Source organism: Bombus vancouverensis, chromosome 8 (genome assembly GCF_051014615.1).
Source record: "Bombus vancouverensis nearcticus chromosome 8, iyBomVanc1_principal, whole genome shotgun sequence".
In the NCBI taxonomy this organism is placed as follows: domain Eukaryota; kingdom Metazoa; phylum Arthropoda; class Insecta; order Hymenoptera; family Apidae; genus Bombus; species Bombus vancouverensis.
In genome coordinates, this window is record NC_134918.1 from 12789829 (window position 1) to 12813719 (window position 23891).

The 23891-nt window shown below is 34.6% G+C and overlaps 1 protein-coding gene across 2 annotated transcripts in view; it reads left to right on the plus strand.

The window, feature by feature from the left end:
• Positions 1–23891, plus strand: part of LOC117155921 (uncharacterized) — a 227783-nt gene that overhangs the window by 169734 nt on the left and 34158 nt on the right. For both annotated transcript variants that reach the window (XM_076620960.1, XM_033332421.2), the window contains one exon: positions 53–519. In XM_076620960.1, the coding sequence (XP_076477075.1) occupies positions 53–519 (467 nt within the window). The remainder of the gene's footprint in view (positions 1–52; positions 520–23891) is intronic.

Here is a 23891-nt window from a genome sequence, read left to right on the forward strand (position 1 = left end):
AAGGAAGTATCTGTGTCATTTAAAAAATTCAAGAATCCTATAATTGTTGCAGGTACCAGCAGAGTGACCTTGACTTGGTGAGGTGTCGCCATGGAAATTTCGACTCCGTGAGAAGAAATCGTAGCGTCGACACGGTATCTGGAGATTCGACAAGAAGGTACACTCGGGACACGTCCCTGGAGGACAGATGTCACCGAAATTCGGATCTCGACTTGGTGGGCACGCTGCCGAAACGGAAGCAGGAAAGTAGAAACGGCGGAAAGGCGTCAGATACGAACTCTTCGACCTCGCAGCCGCGCATCCCTGACGCCACAGATAACGATCTACTGATGCAGATCGTGCATAAGCCTGATTGCGAGTTGGTCAGGCATCGACAACAGTTTAGCAAGTGCATCGATTTGAAGTTGAGCAAACTGGCTGGCGGGGAACCGCAGGATCAAGGTTACGCGTCCGAACGGTCACCCGAGGACGAACATCCGCCCTCGTTGCCTGGACAACCGTTCCCTAATATAACTCCTGGTGAGTTACATTTTCCATTTATGTATATTCAGTGCACGCTGTGGTTTCGTACACTCGCGTCCATAGGTTGCCGGATGTTTCATTTAAATATAATTCTTTGTCGAATTACTGTTTTATAATGTCTAGTCACGTTTGTAATAGAGATGATAGGCCTGATTTAACTATTGATATTGATTGATAAATTAGTACGGTGCTATTTGAAAGTGTATAGCGTATAGCCACTAAAGCTACCAGCTATCGGATACTTAAGAAATAGCAAAACAAGAGATTGAAATGTATAAGAAATAAATACATAGATTGTATTTCTATAAGAAAATCTTCAAAACATATCATAATTTAGTTTTTTCTAAGACAAGCGATTAATAAATATCAACTTTATCTTGTAATTAGAACGCACTTAAATATGGCAAGTATCAAAATACTTATATACATGGGAGTATACTTTAGGGTAGTGTTTTGTGTGTATACTGACAGTAGAATTAAATCGCCAGCATTGACACTTACGCCGAATGAAAATTACGTTTTAATTTCGATAAAATTTTAATGGGGAGTTGAAAGTTCAAAAATATTCAGTCAGATAAAGATATTTAATTATAAATAAAATAAGGTAGTCTATATAGATTAACAGGCTTATTCTCTTTCGTGCGGGCCGTGTTGGAAACGTTCGATGAATAAAATCTTCATTTCGTAAATCAGTGTCATGTTTTAAAATGTAAATAAAATACGAGATACTGAATATAATACAACGCAACGAATTAAAACTGGATATGTACAATATATGGCGAAAATTTTTTGATACATTTCGATGATAAATAGTTTTGAAATAAAAGTAGTATATGCAGAATATGTTATATACTCTTTTCAATGCCAGATTCATTAGTGAACAGACGAATTATTTTAGAATTCTTTATAAATGTACCTGATATTAGAAAAAAGTGAAACCGTTGACTGTAAATTATTCGTTGTATTTCTATAAATGGAATTGTTTATAGCTTGAAAAATAAAACTCAGACATTCTTATGCATGAATTTTCTTCATCGTCTTGATATCTGAGATACAAATATCGCCTACTTTTCTCTAACATCCAGTGTATTTACAAGATTTTAATAAAATTAATCGGCGATATGTTAAAATTGAAATTTGTAAATTATCAGACGATTTATGACACAATGATGCGCTATATTTAATTACATCTAAAAGAAACTGTTACTACAAAAATGGCAGAGGTTTCTGCGAAAATCACAATTCAATTCATTCAATCACAATTAGAATTCGAAGTAGAAATTATAATTCCGTGATCGGAACAAAGTAGTTCACGTTCGTTGCAATGTCTAAGCTGTAAACGAAACGAGCAACACTCGAAGTACTAAACGCAAACGTATTTTTACGTTTATTACTCTAGTTTTCTCTCGATATTCTTTTCCTTGTGAAATTTATCTCGTACACCGTTTGCGATTTCTTCCGTACTAATCGTTTCAAAACTTCTTCCGCTCTGTTTCGTTTCTCCTTTTTCTCCCTCTTTCCTCGCCACCCACCGCGATTATTTGGTTTCTTCGTTGTTCCTTTTCTTTTCCACACCACTCAAACCAAGCTGCCTTTAATATCGTTTCGTTACGATGTATCCGCCCCCTTTACTACTTTTCTCCACTTACGTTTCAGCATTCATTTTTACGTATCTTTCAAATAATTCCTTATCTCTCCTCGAGATCACTCTGTAATTTTCCTTCCTTCGCCTTTGCCCCGGTTTTCTTCTATTCATAGTATTATTCGACTTCTTTTCGTGAAACTTCTTTCATCCCCTTTCCCATTGGCAGGCTTCCCTTTACCGTTGTTCGATAACTTTGTTGGCTTTCCAATCTGTTTGCTGAATCCCTCTTCCCGTCACTTTTTCCCTCCCTTCTCTCCCTCCCGTCTTCCATATCGTTTTCTAATTCCAACGCGTGTATCATCCCCCATTTTTCTTCTCTGATTCGTAATCGACGGTTAACGTAATGGCAACGTGCAAATGAAGAATAATGTCGTATTATCGGAGTCTTATTTTTCGGTGTTTTATGTATTTTGAAGTATTACCGTAAATGAGGGAGAGATTAATGAATATAGAGGATGAGTTTCATCTTCTTAGGAAGGGAACTGTCTTTTAGAGAATTTCTGTTGATAGTAAGAGATTAAATAATTTAGATATCGGTGGTAGCTGATTTAAAAACTACGTGTCTTTCCTGGAACATAATTATTACAAGAATAAATAATTTACAAATTTTTTATGTCCTATCAAAATATACCCTTTAATTATTTCAATTATTTTAATTATATTTTCTTATATGTATAAAGTAATCATTTTACTATTGTCATTTGATTGCCTATGGGACTCCGAGATTTATTATTGAGGAGAACTTAATAATTCATAAAATTTGTCTAATAACAAATGTATTTTATATTACACAATAAGTTGTAGCAGGAAGCAAAGTTAAAATAATTAGTAGGATGTAATGTAAATTAATCGTCAAGTTTAAATCAGCAAAACAGTTTACATGTTTTACGTTAACTAAAATGTCAAATACTCAAAAGCTTTGTAAATAACCTAACGGATCAATCTTCGTCATAAAACCATTTACACCTCGAATCACCAGGTAATAATCACCTCTTTCTCGAATTTACCTGTGTCATTATATTCATATTCGCAGCAAACACGATTCCCAACTCATTAAAGTTTCCAGGAACATTTTCTGCTAACACGATTGAAATCCATGTTCAATCACGACCATACGTTCGCTGATTTTTCTACCAGCTACCGCTTAACGAGTACAACCAGCAGGCGTAGATGACACACCTTGTGAGTTTATATACTTTTAATTAAGAATTAACCTGACGCAGCGTACTCCACAAATTTTCGCACTTAATTTTGCGAGAAGAATGAACAAATTTTATCTTGCTTTTTCGACTTATTTTCGCGTACAAAGCAACCTTCTGCCAATTGTGCACTCCTATCTAATTGAGAATTAAAAATTACAGAGCATAATATATAATCGAGAATTGTCAAATACACGTGTAATTGACAAACTTTCAGCCACGATAGCCTCGAAGATAAAGCCTTCGACGCAATTTTCCTGTTCTTGATTTTCGTCTTATTTTCAGTCATAAAATCTCAGCATGCGACAATGTATGAAAAATCCGATGAACCAACTCCCATTAAGTACAGTTCTTACCGAAGTGTAAAAACTATGACATTATGAGAAGAACAATCGACTTGCCAAACGATATGAACAGTATATCAAGTTCAGATGAAAATTGAATAAATTTCTTAGATTAGCTGAAGAAGATTTGTCTTTTAGAAACTGTAAGAACCGTTTTATTTCTTTTTTCCTATTTTAGGGTGATCTTGGGATTACTTGGAATGTTGTGTTGTTGCCTTTCATTCTGAAATTTTGCTCATTCATTTGGTAGATGTTCTACAGTGATTCTTATGCAACAAATGTTACACTTCTCCGGTTCTTCTTTTGCGATTACGTGAACATTGACGAAGTACCATATCGTGTTCTTAGTCTGGTGAGTATCGACTGATGTTCCCTATCCAAAAATCTCTGTCACTTTGTTTATATGCGAAAGCATTTTAGCCTCGCAGTGTATATCTATCTACAATAGTAAATTTCATTGCATCAGAACCTTCTTTTGGAAAAATCCCTTTACGTCTCTCTGTCGGTTTTTTCTTCTCCATCCAACGGTTGCTGACTCCTTAGTTCTATCATTCTCCAACACTCGCGGGCATTTTATCGTCTATCCTGCGTCACATTAAGTGGAATAAAGGTAGAAACACAATGGTCGGAGTAAGGACGAAGGGAGGGACCAAGCTTGACACACTTTTGTCGGATGAATTTCACGGATAAGACGCGCCAGGTATCTTCTGGGAGTCCTTTGTCGCTGATAGACGGCGAAGTGCGCGTCAAATTCAAAGCTCTTTGTCGCGGATAGCAACGTGCCAGTTCAAATGAATACGACCACCAACGCTCTATGCCTTTCTCCCTCTTTCAACGACTTCGTGGCTATCCATCTTCAATTTTTCATCGGTAATCTGTTTCCAATGGAGGCAGATACTTTACCCGTTTGAAAGCGCAATAACGTTTAGCTCGCGAGAATTTGCTCGGATTTTATCCTAGCGGCTTTCTTTCTCGTTCTTTGGATCTTAGAATTCTCGCTCATCATTGCACGTGGACATTTGGAAATATTTCTGTGAATACAAACAAAGAAATGTAACCTAAATAGATGCTTGAATAAAAAGAAAAATTATAGATATCGTTGGTTTTTTTTTTAGAGAAACGACGCAATTAGAAATACAATCAGCGACACTAATTTTTCAAGAACAATTGTCAATAACACGATCAATAAATTCGTTTACTGTCACGAGTTAGATAATAATCATCGTCAGGGCATCATTCTTAGAGCCCCTGATAAATAAACTGCAAATGTTTATCCAAATGTATATTTTTATGAGCTCTAAAGAAATATAGTTTTAGCGCGAATATGTTCCAAATTAATATTTCTTCTTTGTAAGTTTAGCGTCGTGTTATTGTTCGTGGTTATTAGCGACACCTTCGATATTTCAGATTTTATTTATTAGACTGGTTTGTTTGAGGAATTCTATTGTCGTTTTTGTCTTATTCTTCTCTGATTTCTGATATTTTCTGCGATGGATAGTTACGTGTTATAACTCGTGAAACGTGCATTATATATCTCTCGAGAGAAAAGCAAGAAATTACAGAAAATTTTTGATCAATGGGTAAGATTGGCACGTTAAGTATAAATTTCATGAATAAATTTCCAATTAGTTCCAACGTTTGAACAGTTTTGTACCGTGGCACAAAGACGTTTCTCCCACATCTGATATCTCATTTTGTATGCTCTAAACAACGCAGGTAGAGATTGAAGTGTAGGCGGCTAAGTGGGTGGTGGTGTAGCATGGCGTTGACATAACAGGCTTGCGGGAAATATATCGAGGCGCGGACCGTGCATACGCAAAACTTCCCACGGCTGATAACAATCCGGAAATCGAACGTTATGGAAACGGGGACACCTGTATTCCCCTGTTTACAGTGCCGGTCTCCCTCCAATCTTGCGTCGAACTTTACCCAGCTTCCCGCCAACTTTATTCGCCTGTCGCCGTTGTTGTTTACCACGAGCTTGCGAGAAAACACAAGCAACCTGTGAGCGCCTGTGCGACGGATAAATACACCCTTAGAACTTTGATTCTGCAAGTTGAGCGTCGCCAAACCATTCGTAGCAATGACAACTTTCAACTAGATCGCCATGCGAGTTACTACGCGCAGCAACAATTCGATAGTAATTTTAGAGCGACTGAAGTTCTAGAAAGCGGAGAAAATTTAGCAGCGATTCAGAAACTTCGCTGTAGTTTAGGTTTTAATGGAACGAAGGTAATTGTATATATATATATAGAACGAAGAATTCATTTTTCAAGTCGTTCAATGTGTTAACCGGATAATTTTTTAATCGGAATCTTCTATGATCGTGAAACTACAAGTCAGCACAAATTGATCCTAGTTTTTAATAAGAACGATACGATCTAGCGATCATTATCGCTAAACGAAACAATTATTAATAATTTCCTACTTGAAACAGATTCCCTGAGAAACATACTTTTCCTACTTACGTCGCTCTTACAACGAAACAATGATATCTGTAATTGTTGAGAATTTTGGATCTTAATTGCCAAAATAATGCTATAGGAACACTAAATTTACACTTAGAATTTATATTAGAATAGTTATATATTTATTTGATAAACGATTTCAAAGATATTCATCGATACACACTTGCACGCGTCTCACCTTCTTCCGTACCAGACTGTTAACTGAACAGAATTACATTCCTTTGTTTTGTGTGTGCCGCGCACACACATACTTGCACACGTTCATATTCACATACATGTATCATCACTACGCGGTCAGCCTAGTCTAGCACATAAAATTATACATATCTCAATAGTAATCTTCTTTAATAACAACGTGATTCCAAACATTTTGGAAATTCATATTTCTGAACTATTATAAAGGGGTAAAGATATTCTCATAGCTGAGCCAACGAAGCTATTAATTTCCTATTTCAAACAGATTTCTTGAAAAACATGCTTTTTCTGTTTGGTCTAACAAATTTAGTCTTCTGACAAAGTATCTCTGTCTTCTCTAACTGAAACACGATTCCATTTTCACGGAAAACCCTTTCGCAGATAACCAACCTTCACATCGAATGTCGTCACGTGTGTACATCACATTTCTCTGAAACCAAAAAACTCAAATTACTCTTTTGTTGGGTTTAATAAATTCATCCGTGAAGATTGTTAAGAGCAAAGATATAATTGCACGTTCCTTAGCCGACTGGCCACTCTACGCGCACAACGCGTTCGTGTATGAAACGAAGAAAAATCGAGCGAAATTATAACACGTACTATAACGAGAAATCCTTTCTGTCTGTTGTACGTTCAGCTATGTAGGTGATCATTAATCACACATGGCCTGGCTCTGTTATAAAGTTATAAATTATCGGTGAAAATGCATCAAAATGAAACAGAGAAGCAACGAGTATCCGCGCGAAGGAACAAATACTCGCGCAACCTTTTCCCCTTTATCCCGCGGCGACTAATATTATGCCTGGTAAATGTGTATTCCGTAATTGAAAGCGTGCTCTAACGAGCGATCTTGTCCTCGCAGTTGATACAACCCGGCAACGTTATTGATCGCAATTTGCAAAGAAATAAATCAACCGGCCAGTCATAAATTTCGTCGTATCGCATGGAATCTCGAAAAGCGATAATTCTACGAGAACGCTTATAACAGGTCATCGAGGACCGCCTGTGATCCGTCATGCACATAGTCGTCGATATCAAGCAACGAAACACGAACGAGAGCAGCTTTCGAAGGAAGCGTTGCACATTCCGGCTTGTTTCGGATGATCGTTGATCGTTGATCGTTGAGGGTAAATAATATTCTTGCGCGCTTTGATATAAAGTTGCAATTACTGCCGAAGTAAGGAGTTAGCGAGTTGGAAGGGCTTGCAGGGAGAATTACGGTACTTCCAATTATTTTTATGTACATATTTTTCATCTGTCGAGCTATCTTTTGGTAATTTTTTGTCCTCTTAATTTCTTCTCATTCTGGTTGATTCGTTTTTGCTAGTTTCGATGTTTCTCAGATTCCTTACGACCTTTTACGTTTTCTTACGATTTCTTACAATTCCTTACGGTTTCTTTCGATTTGTTCCAATTCCTTCCAATTTCTTCCCGCTTCTTTTGTACTTCTTTCATTTCTCTCGCTTTCTCTGGCTTTCTTTCGATTTCTTTCATTTTCTCCTATAATATTTCTCTTTCATCCTTCTGGTTTCCTTTTTGTATGCAATTTCTTAATCATCTTAACAAATGTATAGTTTAATTTTATGGAAATTTTCACCAACCTCGGAAATTACTACAAATAAAGCAAAAAGAAATGGAACTGTTCCTCGCATCGCTGTATCATATGTTCTTTATAATATGATAGCGATACGATTTATCTTGCGAATGATTATAAGCTTAAGAAGAACGCATCGATAAGTTGTGCGAAAGTATGGAGAACATTTAAGAAAGAGAATATAAAACGAAGGATTTTAATACAATTGTCCTCGATAAGCGGTGCAAGCGAACTTGCTTCGGGCTATCTTTCAAGTAGGTCACTATTCGAGCAAGACGGAATGTTTAGTACGTTTCGAGAAAACACATTTGGAGGAATCTTGTACGTTAAGGAAGATAGAACTGCATTAGAAATTTCGAAACTAACGAATAACTTTTACCTAGGGTTACTCATATTTATTCAAAAAATTCATTACAAAATTCTCTGGATAAATATGTATCTTATATATTATTTCCTGTATTTACTCCGTTTTATTCTCAAATATCATTTTTCTCTTAACAATGCCAAGGAGAAACCATTGCGTTAGCGTTTACTTAATAAGAATATCCAACAACGCCACCCATTGAATACAGATCACCCAAAGAATACAAGTATTCCTACGATTATTCCTCTTTGAATATTAAAACAAGCTGGCTGGCTCCTCGAGTTTCTGCAGCGAGCGCTTCAACTTGGCAAAAAAAAAAACGGGGTAAAAGTTGACAGTAATTAATCGTTGGATCAAAGCGTGGGCAAAAATGGGCAAAAAGGGTGAGCGAGCCGGATTCACGAGATTACATATCGGGCGTGAAAGAGTTTTGAATAACTAATGCAGTATTTACCACCGTTCTCGACAATTTCCAGGCAATTTGATCAATAACCAGTCGAGTACGTGTCGTTGTTTGCATCTCGTATGGATATGTCTGTAAAGCGAAGTTCGAAATCTACATATTTTCAATTTCAATCTCATGCATTCGAAAAGAGCCGCTTATCGACTAACGTTGACAACTTCACCAAATTATTTCCATCTGTTATTTTCTAACTGTGCCATTTCGTTGCTACGAAAAATATTCCTTTGTTCGCGGAATCAACGGGGGGAAACAACGTTCGTATTAAATAGCGCACAGAAGAGCTTGATTGATCGTTTCGATGATTACGAAACACACTTATCGCACATCGTTATAGTCATATGACGACTCTTCGAAATCCGTTCGATGCTTTCGATTTTCGAAATTTCGTATTTCTTATCCGAGAACTGAGCATTTATTTTGTTCATTTTTCCGTATATCGGTCTCATGAACATTTATGAATTACGTGAATCTCGAACGTGAATTGATTTATAGACTCGGCCGAGGATTACAATCTTCTCGTCATTCTACATTATGTGTTGCATATTACGTGTATGGTGGTACTGATTGGGAAAAATATAGAATTATAGGAAAGTAAAAGGAAAGGGGATCGTAAGGAAATGACTTTCTAAAACCATATACATTAATCTAAAGGATTAGATTCTTCTTTTTCGAAAAAGGAAGAAGAAGCCGTTTAATTCTTTCAACGATGTTCCGTGACGGTTTATGGAAGGCAGTAAAGTTTTTATTATATTCTACGCGAACGTTACAAGATCGTTCCACGAGGAAAATTTACGTGACATATTATGCGAGCGACGAAACGGGCAAGTTATTCGAAAAAGACGTGAGCAAGATATTAATTTTCGTTCACAGCTAAATAATAAAAAAAAAAAAAAAAGAAGAACGTAAATCTTATCACCAGATCTGAAAAAGAAATGAAATCTCCTCGTATCACTACTTAACTTATTATTATTACTAAACATTAAGTGCATCGTTAATCCCATTTATCTTTTATATTAAATTCAATTCAATGAATTTATTCTCTGTCATTTTGTTATTTTTATTATTATTAATTCCTACATTAATCATCGAATGAATGGTACATTTTTTAAATCGAATATACTGCACTCGATCGAACGAAAGAAACTTATAAAAAAAGATGCTACGTGTAAGCTGTGATGATTGCACGTAATCTCAAAGGTACTTACCATGAACGTTTCCAATCGTTCGTGAAATTGTATCCAGTGAAACATCACAGCGTAGTTGCTACGATTGTCACAAGGCGAGGTATTAGGTAGTATCACTAATCACTGGAAACGTTCCTCAGAAAGCGAGGGACAAGCAGAAATACATTTAGTACCTCGGCTTGACGATTCAACAGCACGTCGACATAGAACGTTTAACGTCCAAGTTTCTCGGGTCAGTTATTACCGCTGCATCACTGAGCATCGTTGGTTCTACCTCGAACAACGATTCTCAAAGCTAACACGAGAGTCCACTTCACGTTCTGGAAACCTTTTCATCTGCCTCGTAATCGTAATTCGCGAGAGGCTCGTTCACTTTTTTTGAAATCTCTTTGACAGTGTTACGAGGAGGCAACACGTTCCCCTCGTATGCCCTTCACATGACGTTCTGTTTGTATAAATTCTCCCCTTCATTCTTTTTTTCTCTCTTTTGTTTCAAAATAGAAAATACATTGTCTGTAGGTTAATAAGTGATACTTAAAATTTACGTCAAATATATATTTAATAAATTGTACGGGTTTTGATATTGGTTTAATGGGATTAACCGATAATAGTGAAGTGAAATTTAATAAACAATAGAAACAGCAGAAGTGAACATTTTCCATGAAAATAATAAACATATTTTACGTGCCTATTCGAAATATTATAGTGTGGTTACACGAAAGAAATCAATTAAATGCGATATTAGAATATTAACATTAGCTAAAGATTAATTGTTTCGTTCATATAGATAGACCAAACGTGAGGATTTAACGTTAATATTCATCAAAAGCGTCTATATGCTTTTGTATCTTGTAGTATCTCGTAAAATCTAAAATCCACCATAGGTTTGATAGTTCTAATATTAATTTAAGAAAATAAATATTAATAAAAAGACGAGTTTACATTAGTTTAACTGTTATACATAGGCCAAGCGTGAGGATTTAACGTTAGTATTCATCAAAAGCGTCTATATGCTTTTGTATCTTGTAGTATCTCGTAAAATCTAAAACCTACCATAGGTTTGATAGTTCTAATATTAATTAAAAAAAAATAAATGTTAATAAGAAGAGGTATTTACATTAACTTAACTATTATACATAGACCAAGCGTGAGGATTTATTAATATTCATCGAAAGCGTCTACATGCTTTCGTATCTTGTAGTATATCGTACAATCTAAAACCCACCATAGGTTTGATAGTTCTAACATTAATTAAAAAAAATAAATATTAATAGAAAGACGAGTTTACATTAGTTTAACTATTATACAGCAATTTAATTAAATAATACACATAAAGGTAGAAATTCATATTTCAGCGAAACCAATGGAACATTTAATTGTCCTTACTACTACATTGATTACGAAATAGGGAAGTAATTAACATTAAATTCTAAAGCTAGAAATTCGAAATAAACCAAGTTGATCAATTTTCTTGAGTATAGATGTATTTGTAAAATATACATTTTATTTTACGTTCAAGTAGCGCATCTGGATTTAATTTGGGGCAACCCAATTCGGGAAAGCTATGAATTCGAATTCACGTACATGTCCTTCGCGAACAAATGCAAGCAAGTTTGCTACGTGTAGAACAAAATTCGTGGAATGGACAGAATTGAAATTATGCTATTGCAATACCATGTCATACATAAATTAACAAATGCGATGTGTTAATAAAAGGTTATACAAGCAACATCGCAAAAACATTTACATGGATGATTATATTGCACAATATTGTTCGTGATGAACGATGAAAATTGACAGATGTTTCTCATGACCAACAAATATGTCGCAGAGCTGTAATAAATTCGATATATTGTTTGTTTTTATGTAGATTTTGTTAGCGACAAATCTACACCTTCGAAATAATTAGCAATTTGATTATTGAAATGTTTCATTAAAATGGTTACTAATGTAATGAAATTTTACGACACTGTAACTTTAAGAAGAGAGTCAAATAAAAAGAATAATATGAAATCCAATAAAGATAAATACGAGGATAAAGAATAAATATAATCTATATTTTCAGATAAAAAAGGTGTATATAAAATACATATTAGAAAACACATAAAAAAACTGTAAATATGTGCACATACCATTCCTCTGTAATGTAATAATTAGATTTATAAAAAAAAAAGAGAAACAAAGAAGAAATTAAGTTAGAGAAATAAAAACTGAATAGAGATTAAAATATCTAAGCGCAAAGTATATAATATAAATGTTATGTTATCGATTTAACTCCTAATCGTATTTATAACTTGCTCTATTTTATTTCTTCTGCAAGTATTCCAAGATTTTCAAAATACAGTACAACGAACGTTATTTTCTTCCATGAAAGGATGTATTCTCGACTTCTTTATGGAACCTTTATTTTCATCGGAACACATGGTGCTACGTATAACAAAAAAATATAACCGAAGAAACTATAGCATCGTGCTAGACAGTTTTGGAGCAGATACCGTATCGATTTGCGCTGTCTCCACTTTTATCACCGTCGGTGTTTTTTTTTGTTTATTTTTCTATCTCTTTACTTTCATTCTAAAAATATACCCTCTATTTCTATAATAGACTTATTTTTAAATCCGATACGGAATTCTTGTCGACAAACTTTCAAAATAAATAGCACGAAATTAAACTCGTCGGCCCACGATAAAATACCTTGAAACGCAGATATTAACTTTCCGCGGAAAGAACGTGCACCGCGATCTTCTCTCCAATTCTGTTGCTCGAACGAAGTTGATTTTATAGAATAAGCCATATATAAGCAATATATAATAAATACAAATTTGCTCATTTTCAAATTATCTCGTATCTCTATATACATTGGAAACCAACGTGCCGAAGGAACAAGAGGTAAATACACAAGACGGATATCGTTATTACGTTAGTTTTCTTAGTCAGCATCTTCTTCGCGGGAGGAAAATTATCATTTCGGTCATCAGGCAAGCGATACGAGCACAGACTTTGCTTTAATACTTTATCTCAGCTGATAACGCCACGCGATGCTCCGTTTTCACCACCTTGCATTCAGATAGCGTTCCCAAAGAAACGAGAGGAAGAGCTTCTTTTTCCAAGCACGAAATCGATGTTGCTTCCGAAAATACGGGAACGCCTGTTTTCGATTTCTTAGTCTCCTTAGAGAATTATCGCTTTAATCCCTGAATACGAAATAACGTTGAAATAAGATAACGTTTCTTCTTCTTTTTTTCTTTTCATTCTTTTTTTTTCTGTTTTAAATAGCGTGGTCGAATCATTCGAACGCAACTGAACTTCGATTGGATTTATAGGTAACGTTTATTTGATTCTGACAGAATTTTCTAATTATTTCCAGTTGAATTCGATTTAATCCAGTTAATTAAACCTGATATTTATTTTCGATGCTTTTAATGATTGCGTTAGATTGGCTAATGAAATGCAGGTAATGTGTGAGTTCGAATATGTATGAATATGAAAATTTATAAAGTGATTCTTCAAAAATATCAAAAATATTCGAAATGAATTGCCTGTGTATCGAATTGCATAAAAATTCACGGTCTAGTTATCAGTCGTAATAATATTGAGAATAATATCGAATTTTACAAATCGAATAACTTAGAAACTTTTAATCGAATATCAGGACTGCTGCAATTCTTAAAACCAATACTTTTAAACGGAGTAAGGAGAAATTTGTGATAAGGCAAATATTATAATACAAACATAACATAGAAGCAAATCGTAGATATATAACGATTAAATAGTGCCGCCAGCTAATATTTTTTCTCAATAAGAAGTTAATAAATGGCTGAATAAGAGAAAATTCAAGGTAATGCTATTAATTTAACAGTTTCTACGAAATATACGCAATAAAGTGCGTTTATAACACGGAAGAAGGAGGAAATTAACAAGGGAAGGAATTCCACCTTCTGATTAACATTGTCGTAATATGGTTGAAAGCGATGCTCGTAACGTAACAAGTATGTAATCGCGCAGACACTGAATTTAACGCTCTGAATTGCTTCAAAGCCTTTTCAAGAGATAGAAATTTAAAATGCAAGCTCGTCGCGCGTTCCTCTCGCGTTAAATTCCACTTCCTTGAATCAACGATGCACTGCGAACGAGAAATAATAAATCGACGTGAGAGGAAATGTTTTAAATATCGCCGGCATTCCGATGTGCCGTAATTTCTACAGCTTCAATTACTGTTTCGAGATTCCTCTCAAGTACAAAGCATCGGCTTCTTCGACAGTTATTAAGGAAACCAATTTCAATCCCAACGATGAACATTTTTTGCTGCGTTATCTAAATCTCTATTTAATACCCTCTTATAGAAGCAGGTCACTCTCTTTTTCTATGATAGACTGCAATTTTTCTTCATAAATATAAAACAGAATATACTATAGAAGCAGAGGTATCAACGATAATAATTCATTTCAACTTCATTTTTAATTATTTTTCAATAAACTGAAATATAACATTTCTTTTGGTGCAAATTAATTATTAATTTAGATCTAAACTCGATTAAGGTTAGTTACGACAACATTAAAAGTATCCTTTTAGTGAAGTTTTACGACGTTCTTCGTTGTTGAAATTATGATATTCAGTGAATTAAAAATTTTCAATTCTTATTAAATTTTGTGAGAAGAATTGTTTATTTCATCCTGTCTACAGACCATTTAATTTATTCGTAGTTTTCCTTTTTAATTATAGTTACGAAAAATAGAAAAGAATTAGAAACTTCAAATCTTAAAGAAATTTTGCGTTACATCTTGTTAATTTTATCTATCACAGTTACCTTTTTGGGTTTTACAGAAAGTAGAGGAGAAAGGAAAGCCTCACATTCTAAAGAAATTAAATTTTCTATTTACATCGTATCCATAAATAATCCATAATTAGTTTTACCTTTAAGAATTAGCTTCTTTCTTCCGACATTGTTCCATTTCAAGTATCGTTTCTTCTCAAGGTACGTTGCTACTTTGAGATTACTTCAATGAAAGAATAAAACTTTAAGGAATTATCCAGAGTATCAGTTTTTTCTTTGGAGCTTTTCTTCTTACGATTTAAATCACTAGTTCGCTGTTCCTTCGGTTTAATAAAACCAAGAGAAAAAACGTAGAACAAGAATTATTATTTTAAGAGATATTATTTTAAAATACATGGCATTCTGTTATATCATAGTTATCCTTCTATAACGCATAATTTCTTACAACATCTATATATCTCATGTAATTAACTAATTTACTTCGCATGAATTTAAATATCGGTGCCGAAAATATGTTGCCTAACGTACAAGAAACTTCATTAAAGAAGACGTAGAATTCGTAACCCAATAATTTCTGCATCCCAACGTGAATTCCACTGTCAAAAATTGATCTATAAACGATAAACGAACAATGTAGTTCCCTCTAACCCAACCTAAGTATTCGCCAAGATTCTGCATAACCAAGAATGTGAGAATACCAACGAGGAATTTTCGGCTGCTTTCCCGTATTTCCTATACGCCCCGTGAAACTCAAAGCATGTAATGTACAGAGACACAGCATATAAAGACCTCAACGTCTGCAATCTCTGACTTATAATCCTCGTACCGTACCACTACTATATTGCTATATCAAGTTAAATAGTTAAGAAAAATTCTAAATTTAACTTTCAATCTTTCATTTATCATTTATCTTCGTATCAAATTAAATAACCGATTCACCTTTACACTTACACCTTGAAACTATATATATATATATATATTGCACTTCTTTACATTCTTATAATATTATACAGGAGATATTGTCATTGCTAAACGTTGTGAATGTAAAAACGTGTCCAAATTTCAATTCCAACAGCGTCGAAAACACACATCGTCCATCCCATAAACGCAATCCACTTTACGAGAAGCAATCTTTAGGCGTAGCAACGACTGGAACGTGATCTTCGTGTCTTCTATTTTCTCAATTGAGCGAAACACGCGAACCCAAATCCCGAAATACGTACGTATCTACTCGTTCGCGACCATTTTCCCTGTCTTCGTCTGCCTAGCCATTTGGCATGAGCAGAACGTTATCACTTTGGCACGTTAACACGCGACAAACGGTGGCGTCGGTGATCCTCAATGTTGCAGATCTCGATATCGATCGATTCTCGATTGCTGTTATAATATGGATGAGGAGAAACTTGCGAGAGATTTTCCTTGATCCAAACATTCTCGAATCTAGTGCTTGTCCCGAACTACTCGGTTAAAATGGTCAGTATGTAGCTTTTCTTAGAAATTTTCCAAATCTACTATGGCGTACTTTTTGAAGATTTCATTGACTTTTTATATAAAATATACGAATGAAAGCATGGTTTTTTTTTTGTTCACGGGTCACAGGTCGGTTAAAAATATTAAATCATATGAAATATTAAACCATATGAAATTATTATTTCTATAGCTCTAAATAAAAATCATATACGTATTTTCGAAGTAATAATTTCATCGTACACATCACGATGAATTTTTCATTGATAGATCGCACTTTATTATTAATTTTCTCTCCGTAAATGTAACTTGAAAAATTCGAATAAAACATTACAGTTTGATAACATTTTTAAAACGAATATACGATCTCGCTGTTTTAACAAAACACAGTGTTCTATAATATTTTTATCAAAGTTAGCCACTATATGTTTCTTACCTTTTTACTTGTATATTATTTCGCACGATGAAATAGAAGACGAATAAGACGCGAAGAATAAAAAATGTTCTCCAACACATATCGACCTAGCGATCTAACAAGAATGTAATCCGATAATTATACCAATTAATTCAACGATATCGATGTTTCAAATAAATAAAGTTTGACAAAATTGTTCTCGAAATTGACTGCTATACGAATACTTTTTACATCCATTTGTATCGTATTTCGTACGATAAAACAGAAGGCGAACGAAGTGCAAAGAATCAGGAATCTTCTCGACACCTGTCGACGACCGGTCTAACGAGAGCAGCTTACGCTCGCGATGGCTCCCTTTAGCCACTCGAGACGCCTCTACCTGCGAGAGAGGCTCCTCGCGCTGACATTGTAAATTTTCTAAGTCAAGAATTTGTTATCGATCGTGTGCGGCCCCGGGGCCGCCTTACCTCCGCAAACTCGGTCAGTTCGGCGTGTTGCACGTTCTGCACGCGTTCTTCCCTCGCCCATTGACCCATTTATCCGACATAGGTCAGCTACATTGTTTTAGATCCTGTGTGTGTCCTCGCCGTGCGCAGAGCCTTCGCTGCGCTCGCGACTCACGTTCCCGCGCTCCCATAATGAAAGTCATTCTTCAAATTCCGTCATAAGCCCGGAGAATCGGGATCGAGGTCGATCAAATTTTTTCCTTCGTACAGCTTTCTCGCAGTTTAATTATCGCTTACGCCCTCGTTCGCACCTCCGCCTCCATTTATTATGAACTTACGGTCCGTTCGTGCGCCATGCTTGCTGGTAATTCATCGAACGATAATAAAGTAATACTGGCTCTTAATTGTGTGTACAGTGGAGAGAATCGATTGCATGTATGCGACGAGTAATCTAACGAGTATCGTGTTTGCTAGAGTAACGAGAAACGGTCGATAAATATGAGTATATATCTATACCTTTATTATTATTTTTATACAGTTTGAACAGCTTTTGGTCGGTGTAAATAATATGCAGCTCGCTATGTGTATATTTTTCTTTTGTTTTCTTACGCAGCCTTTGTAATAATTGTTCTTTGTGCGATATCGCTTAATAGATGGGTGACGTTCTTCTTTATTGAAATGAGCAGAATCTTGCAGATAAAAAGCATTTTAGATAACAAGGTATTTGATACTAACAAAACGTAAATGTAAATGGTAATAAATGATACGCTCGATATTGCGATGGATTAAGAAGATGAATATCATGTACATGTTACATGTAAATAATTTGTTAGCTAAATTCGTAACTATAGCTTCTTGCCTTTTTATTTCTATCTCATAGCGAAGTTGCTTCAAAAAATTAAATTTTATACATATATATATATTTGTATGTGTATGTATAATTTGATCAAGATAGTGGTTGAGTAAAAAATGAACTAATTGTCGTCGCTCAACGGTTAAATGCATAGTACAACGAACTAAAAATATATTCACTTTCAGAAGTTCAATGTTTCCGTTTATTGCGTTGCAGAAAATTTATGCTGCAAGAAGTTTGAACGTCCGACCACCTGATACAGTAGATCGTTTATTTGAAGCGTTTCAGATTGCCTGTACGATATATGAACTAAATACACTAGCGATTATTACATTCAAGCGATAAATTACATAAATACACCAATATTGTTATTAAATAATTAATAGGATATTGATACCCTATTAATATCTTTTAGTTGCTATTTCATTCACATGGTGGAATAACGCGTGAAATATTGTTATCAGAAAATGTTTAATATGCGTATAGATATATTAATTACAACAGTAATTACCCATCGCATTATTATAATTACATAACAACTGTTTACCATAATTATAGGATTATTATTCGTCACTAAATTTTGACAATTTGAATTAAAATGCTTCCTCCTATCAAATATTAAGTGACTTATATTTGCTTACTTCAAATATAACTTTAAGCCTGAGTTAATTGCACATGATCGAAATACATGTTAGGAGTATGATTTTGTTCATTTTGCGTTAATTATGATGATGATATGGACTCGTGCACTTTAAATACACAGAGATGCAAATAGCGTTTCCGCTAGAAAGTTGTCAATAGTCGATGAAATATCACCGCCGCTCGGAATTGATTACGCCATCAATTCTAATTCAATGTGTTTCGTATTCATGTACGTAAGTTTAGAATCGCAAATGCTTTGGGGCGCATAAAGATCTACAACACAATAGAAGCGAATCGGAATTTGGGTAAACAAGGATGTACTTTACGCTCAATATCTGTGTGATACTACATTAATCAAGCCCGGCCTAGTTTAAATAACCAACAACAATTATCGTCGAACGTTATTTTTAAAGAAACTATAAAATTGTATTTTTTATATGAAGATAACTTTAAACATATATAATTAGGATTATAAAATATATTAAATAAAATGTAATGTAAATATACAGTAAAATGTACTATAGCAAAATTATACAAAATGTAAAATTAACAGGAAATGAATAAATTTGACGTGGATGCGTATGAAAGTTTCAGAAGGATGAGAAACGTGTGAAGAAGTGACAGTAAAGCGTAATAGTTTCACAAACAAGAATTGCGGAGTTACTGCTTATCTCTTAGCAATCAGGCTTAACGGTTGGTGGTGCACGATCACCGAGTAATCAAGATTGCTTGGAAGCAATCAAGCTTCTGGTTAGCTAAAATCAGAACGATCAAACATCGAGCGATCTTCAGTTAATTCAGTTGTTCTATTTATTGCTCGTGGTATCGTAGGTTTGGAATTCATTTGTAATTATAGTTACACATATGTCTTCGAATAATAACCAGGATATTGATTCTGATGGATGTACATACATAAAGATGATCGAAACCAATTCATCTTACGGTCTTAGCTTCTTGCGTATGAAACCGCACGAATAGTCATGAACAGTCATATCATTATAACGCTTGTGTGGATTATTATTGGCGAAAAGGAAGTGAAAGGTTATTAATTTACATTGCTACATAATTTAGAGCAATTTAAATGCAGCGATTACAAAAACTACTTGCACATACTATTGTCTGTTAATTTCATAACGAGGTATTCAGAGCTGTTTCACGTTATTAATTCGTCATTAATTTCTAGAGTTTGTTTAGTATGGTATAGTTGTATATACTTATAGTGTAGTTGCTAATATAGTTTTCAATTGAAATACTGTTAAACACGATCAAACTTGGTCCCACGAAACAAAACGTTTCGTGCTCTTATCGAATAGATACTAAAATATCAACGGATGACATACTTCGAAGAGAAAACCAATAAAAGATACCGTTGGGCGAATCGCAGTTTCGAACCCGGTAAGCTTATTTCTCGTATCTCGAAGCATCGAAAACGCAACATTTGATTTCCATATTTCCAGCCTCGACGATCGATGCATTTCAGTTGAAATTCACCGATCGGAGGGCGTGAAACAAGCCATGAAATGAGAGGGAAACGCAGACCGATAGGAATAAGGGAGGGCAGTTGCACGAAAGTGTATAAATCGCTCTGGCAGCCGATTCGACCGAGTAAAACGTTTCACGATCCCGCATCGACAGACAAACGACGGAACGTTCCATTAAAATTTTTCCACGCGTGCACGCTTTTGCCTGAGCCACAACGCGAGGACGACAGCGCGTTTTTGATCGCTCGCGATTATTCGCGAACCGTGAAATGGAATGAAAAACTACCGAAAAAGGAAAGAAAAACCGCCGTGTTTGCTGGTCTTTTTCCTATTTACGATCTCGTTACTTTGAATTTTTACGTGCTCCAAAGTGATAATCGCTATACGTGTCTGACAGTGTTATACAGTGACTTGAAAATTTATAGCACTTTTTTGCGAATATATCATATGCGTTATGGATAATTCCCACATCATTAGTTATTGTTAAGTTATAAGTTATTATTATTATTTATTAGTTATTTATTATTATTAGACGAGTTTGAAAATGTATATATTTATTTTTTTTATATATGTTTTTATATATCCTCTATATACTTTACAATTTGTTAGTAGAATAGCAGCAGAAAAGTTGTCTCCGTTGAGACAACGTCGTTATCATCAAGATCGGTCGATCTGGGTTATTTACATTATATCTGCGTCCTTTAGATGTGTATATGGAAGTTGCAAGATATTTACTGCGAGCATACACTTTGTTAGATATGAAAAATATGAAGTACTTGTTGAAGTATTTAATAAAACAACATTTTTACCTAGGTTTTCTACTTTACGTGTGAGAACAAACCTATGAATAGAGAAGATAGAGACTCTATAATAACTAGCAGATAGGGAAAATATAAAATTTTGCAGATAATGGATATTGCGGGATGTCCAGAGTGATATTCGCGTTTACGATATTGTGAAGGGTATGTACGGCTGGTTGACAGTCCCCGTTAATCCTGTTTGGGTTAATAGCCATTTGGGACAGTATAGAGAGGTTACAAGGTTCTCTAACGCAACTATAACGATTTCTAGATGGTTAACTATCTCACTTTAATGAAAGCGTATATATGGTAATAAATAGGTTGGATTGCAATTTTTCTTCTAGTTTGAAATAAGTGTATTACAATTTATTGTTGCTATATGATATCATAAAAATCACAATTAAAGTAGCGAAAAATACATAAGTTGAATAAATTTAGGAAATAAATAAGTCTATTATTCTCAGTTTCATTCTAAACAAATATATTACAACTAACAGTAGGAGGTTTTTCTAATATAACTTGTTGCATGTTTGATATTATCAATGTTTTGTAAACGTGTTCATCTATGTAGATATATATATTTAGAACTTGGAGGATAAGTAATAATTGTAATCTCTTTCTAAAAAATCTCTAAAAAAAATAAGTATAATTTTAATCTCTACAAATCTCAGGATCAGGAATTTTAAAAATTAGACGAAGATTGTTACGATTAGAAACCTTGAATAATTAGAATTAGAAAATTTGGAATATAGGAAATTTAACTGTTGGTGGATTGGAATTTTACATTAAAAGAAACACGATGACGAATTTGAGCGTTGCGATTGTGGAAGTATAGATACAACAGAATGCGTGGGCTGACTGCGAATTAATTTGAGTTGGTGCGTAGGTAATAAAGCCGTAGAACTTGTGAATCAGTTTACCATGTTCTTCCAAACGGAATAAATATAATTTAAGCATCGTTTTAATTTTAATTGCATATTTCGCTAAATCTATAGGCTTCGTAGGTTTATTGACGCTTTCTGTGGCTTAAAAAACTATATCAATCTGTTTAGAATGAACTAGCTTAGGCATTTAGTTCGTCAAGTTTTGTAATTTATTTTCTTGAAAAATAAGTTCCTTTTATTTATTAAAGGAATTAAAAAAATTACGTTATTCAAGTAGACATGATCAATAGATATAATTCGTATGAATCTCATACACAAAGTTTAGAATGTTATCATAAAAATATTAATCTAGTATTTTCCGTAGACTTTCTGACGATATTTTATACTTGCATTATTCTTCGTAAACGCGTTAATAACTAAGAACGAATAGATTTAAAAGAAATGACGTTTTTATAATTCGCGCAGGTGCGTCACTGGTAGCCTCACATTTACGTCAAATTCGACAAATCGATTTAACCTTTAAGTTTATTGTGCCTCGTGTCTCAATCACAAAAACGACATACGTATTTTATTACGCTTGTGTAATTCAATTTCTACACTCTGTTTTCGCGTTTCTTTTATAGCAAGATATAAATTAACCAGTTTCTCTTATTTGTGTTCGTAAATAATATTCGCAGCTAAAGCGAGTCAAATCAAAGAAAGATCAGAAGGGGGAAAAAAAAACGTAGAACTGATCGATGAATCAAGACAGATTAGAAGCTGTTGCGAGAGCGACGCTTTCGAATCAAAGGGAGGGGCAAGGTTTAACAGTTTTTCGATAGAAGCTAAGCTGGTTTTCAGTCCAAAGGAAGTAAACACGAAAAAACCGTGGATGAGTAACGAACCGATAAAGAGAAAGTCAGTTTACATCGCTAATTAACCATACGTTTTAACTTTTTCTCTGCTAGTAACAATACCGTAAATTGGTAAAATATTGACAAGTTCTTTTGTATTGTAACAATGAAAATATTTACATCATTGTAACGTTGCATTTTTTGTTCTTTTGCTACAGAAAAAAAAAGGAAAGAAAGCCCTCTTTTTAAATGTAAATATAACAAATAATAATAAGAAAATAAAGAAATAATAAACGCATAGTAAAATGTACAATATACATATGTAGCTCTGTTAGGAAATATTGAAACATTCCATAAAGACTATCAAAAAGTAAAGTCACACTAATCTGATGGAATCACTGTATCTTAATGCATTCTAAAATCGTTATAATCTAGAATCATCAGTTTACTCTGAAAATGGTGCGCACATTTTCCCACTTTTTTGCTTGGTTATTTTGCCCTCAAATGTAAAGCGTAAAAATCTGGCTAAAAGTGTACTAACTCATACTTGTTGTCGACGTTCGCCTAGTTTAAAGTAGTTTTCCTTCCTTCTGGAATTCGTCTCGCTTGTCATCGCGTGTCGCGAACGAACACGTGTTCAGTGCACAAAGTAATATCGCCGCTGTGAACATGAAATATGAAAAACGAGGGAAAAAAAGAAGATGAAGAAGACGAAGGGAAAAACTAGTACGCGGCGCAATCAGCGGAACTAAATTGTTGGCGATGTAAGTTCCCCGGCGTACGATCGCCAGGATAATTTACGACGGGGCTACGTTCGAATGGATATAGAAATTTCCTGAGTTTGATTGGCCCTGCATGAATTATACTCACGGCTTCGTAGGAAGGCGTGCACGAAATGGGTCAGTAATTAAGCATGAGAGCGAAGATCTAAATTCGACTAAAGTGATAGTCGAGGAATCGTTCGGCCGCGATAATTGAATTAGAAATGCGAATCGATCGATTTCGTTCTTTTCGTTCCCGGTTTTCGTGTTCGCGATGCTCGCTGATTGAAATCTGACGAGTTTTTATCGGCATTCGACGAACGACCGTGTGAAGAAGTCGATAATGAATGTTACTACAAAGAACAATGAATTTCGAGTGGCTGAATATCGACAGAACCATTTTCAAGCAATCTGTTTAAAACGATTAATCCTTTCAAATGAAATAATAAATAATTTGGAGTCTTGAATACTGCATTGATATACATTTAAATTATAAATAAGAGTGCCATGATTACTTTACAATATAACATTGTTCGAATAACGAACGTAGAATCTGT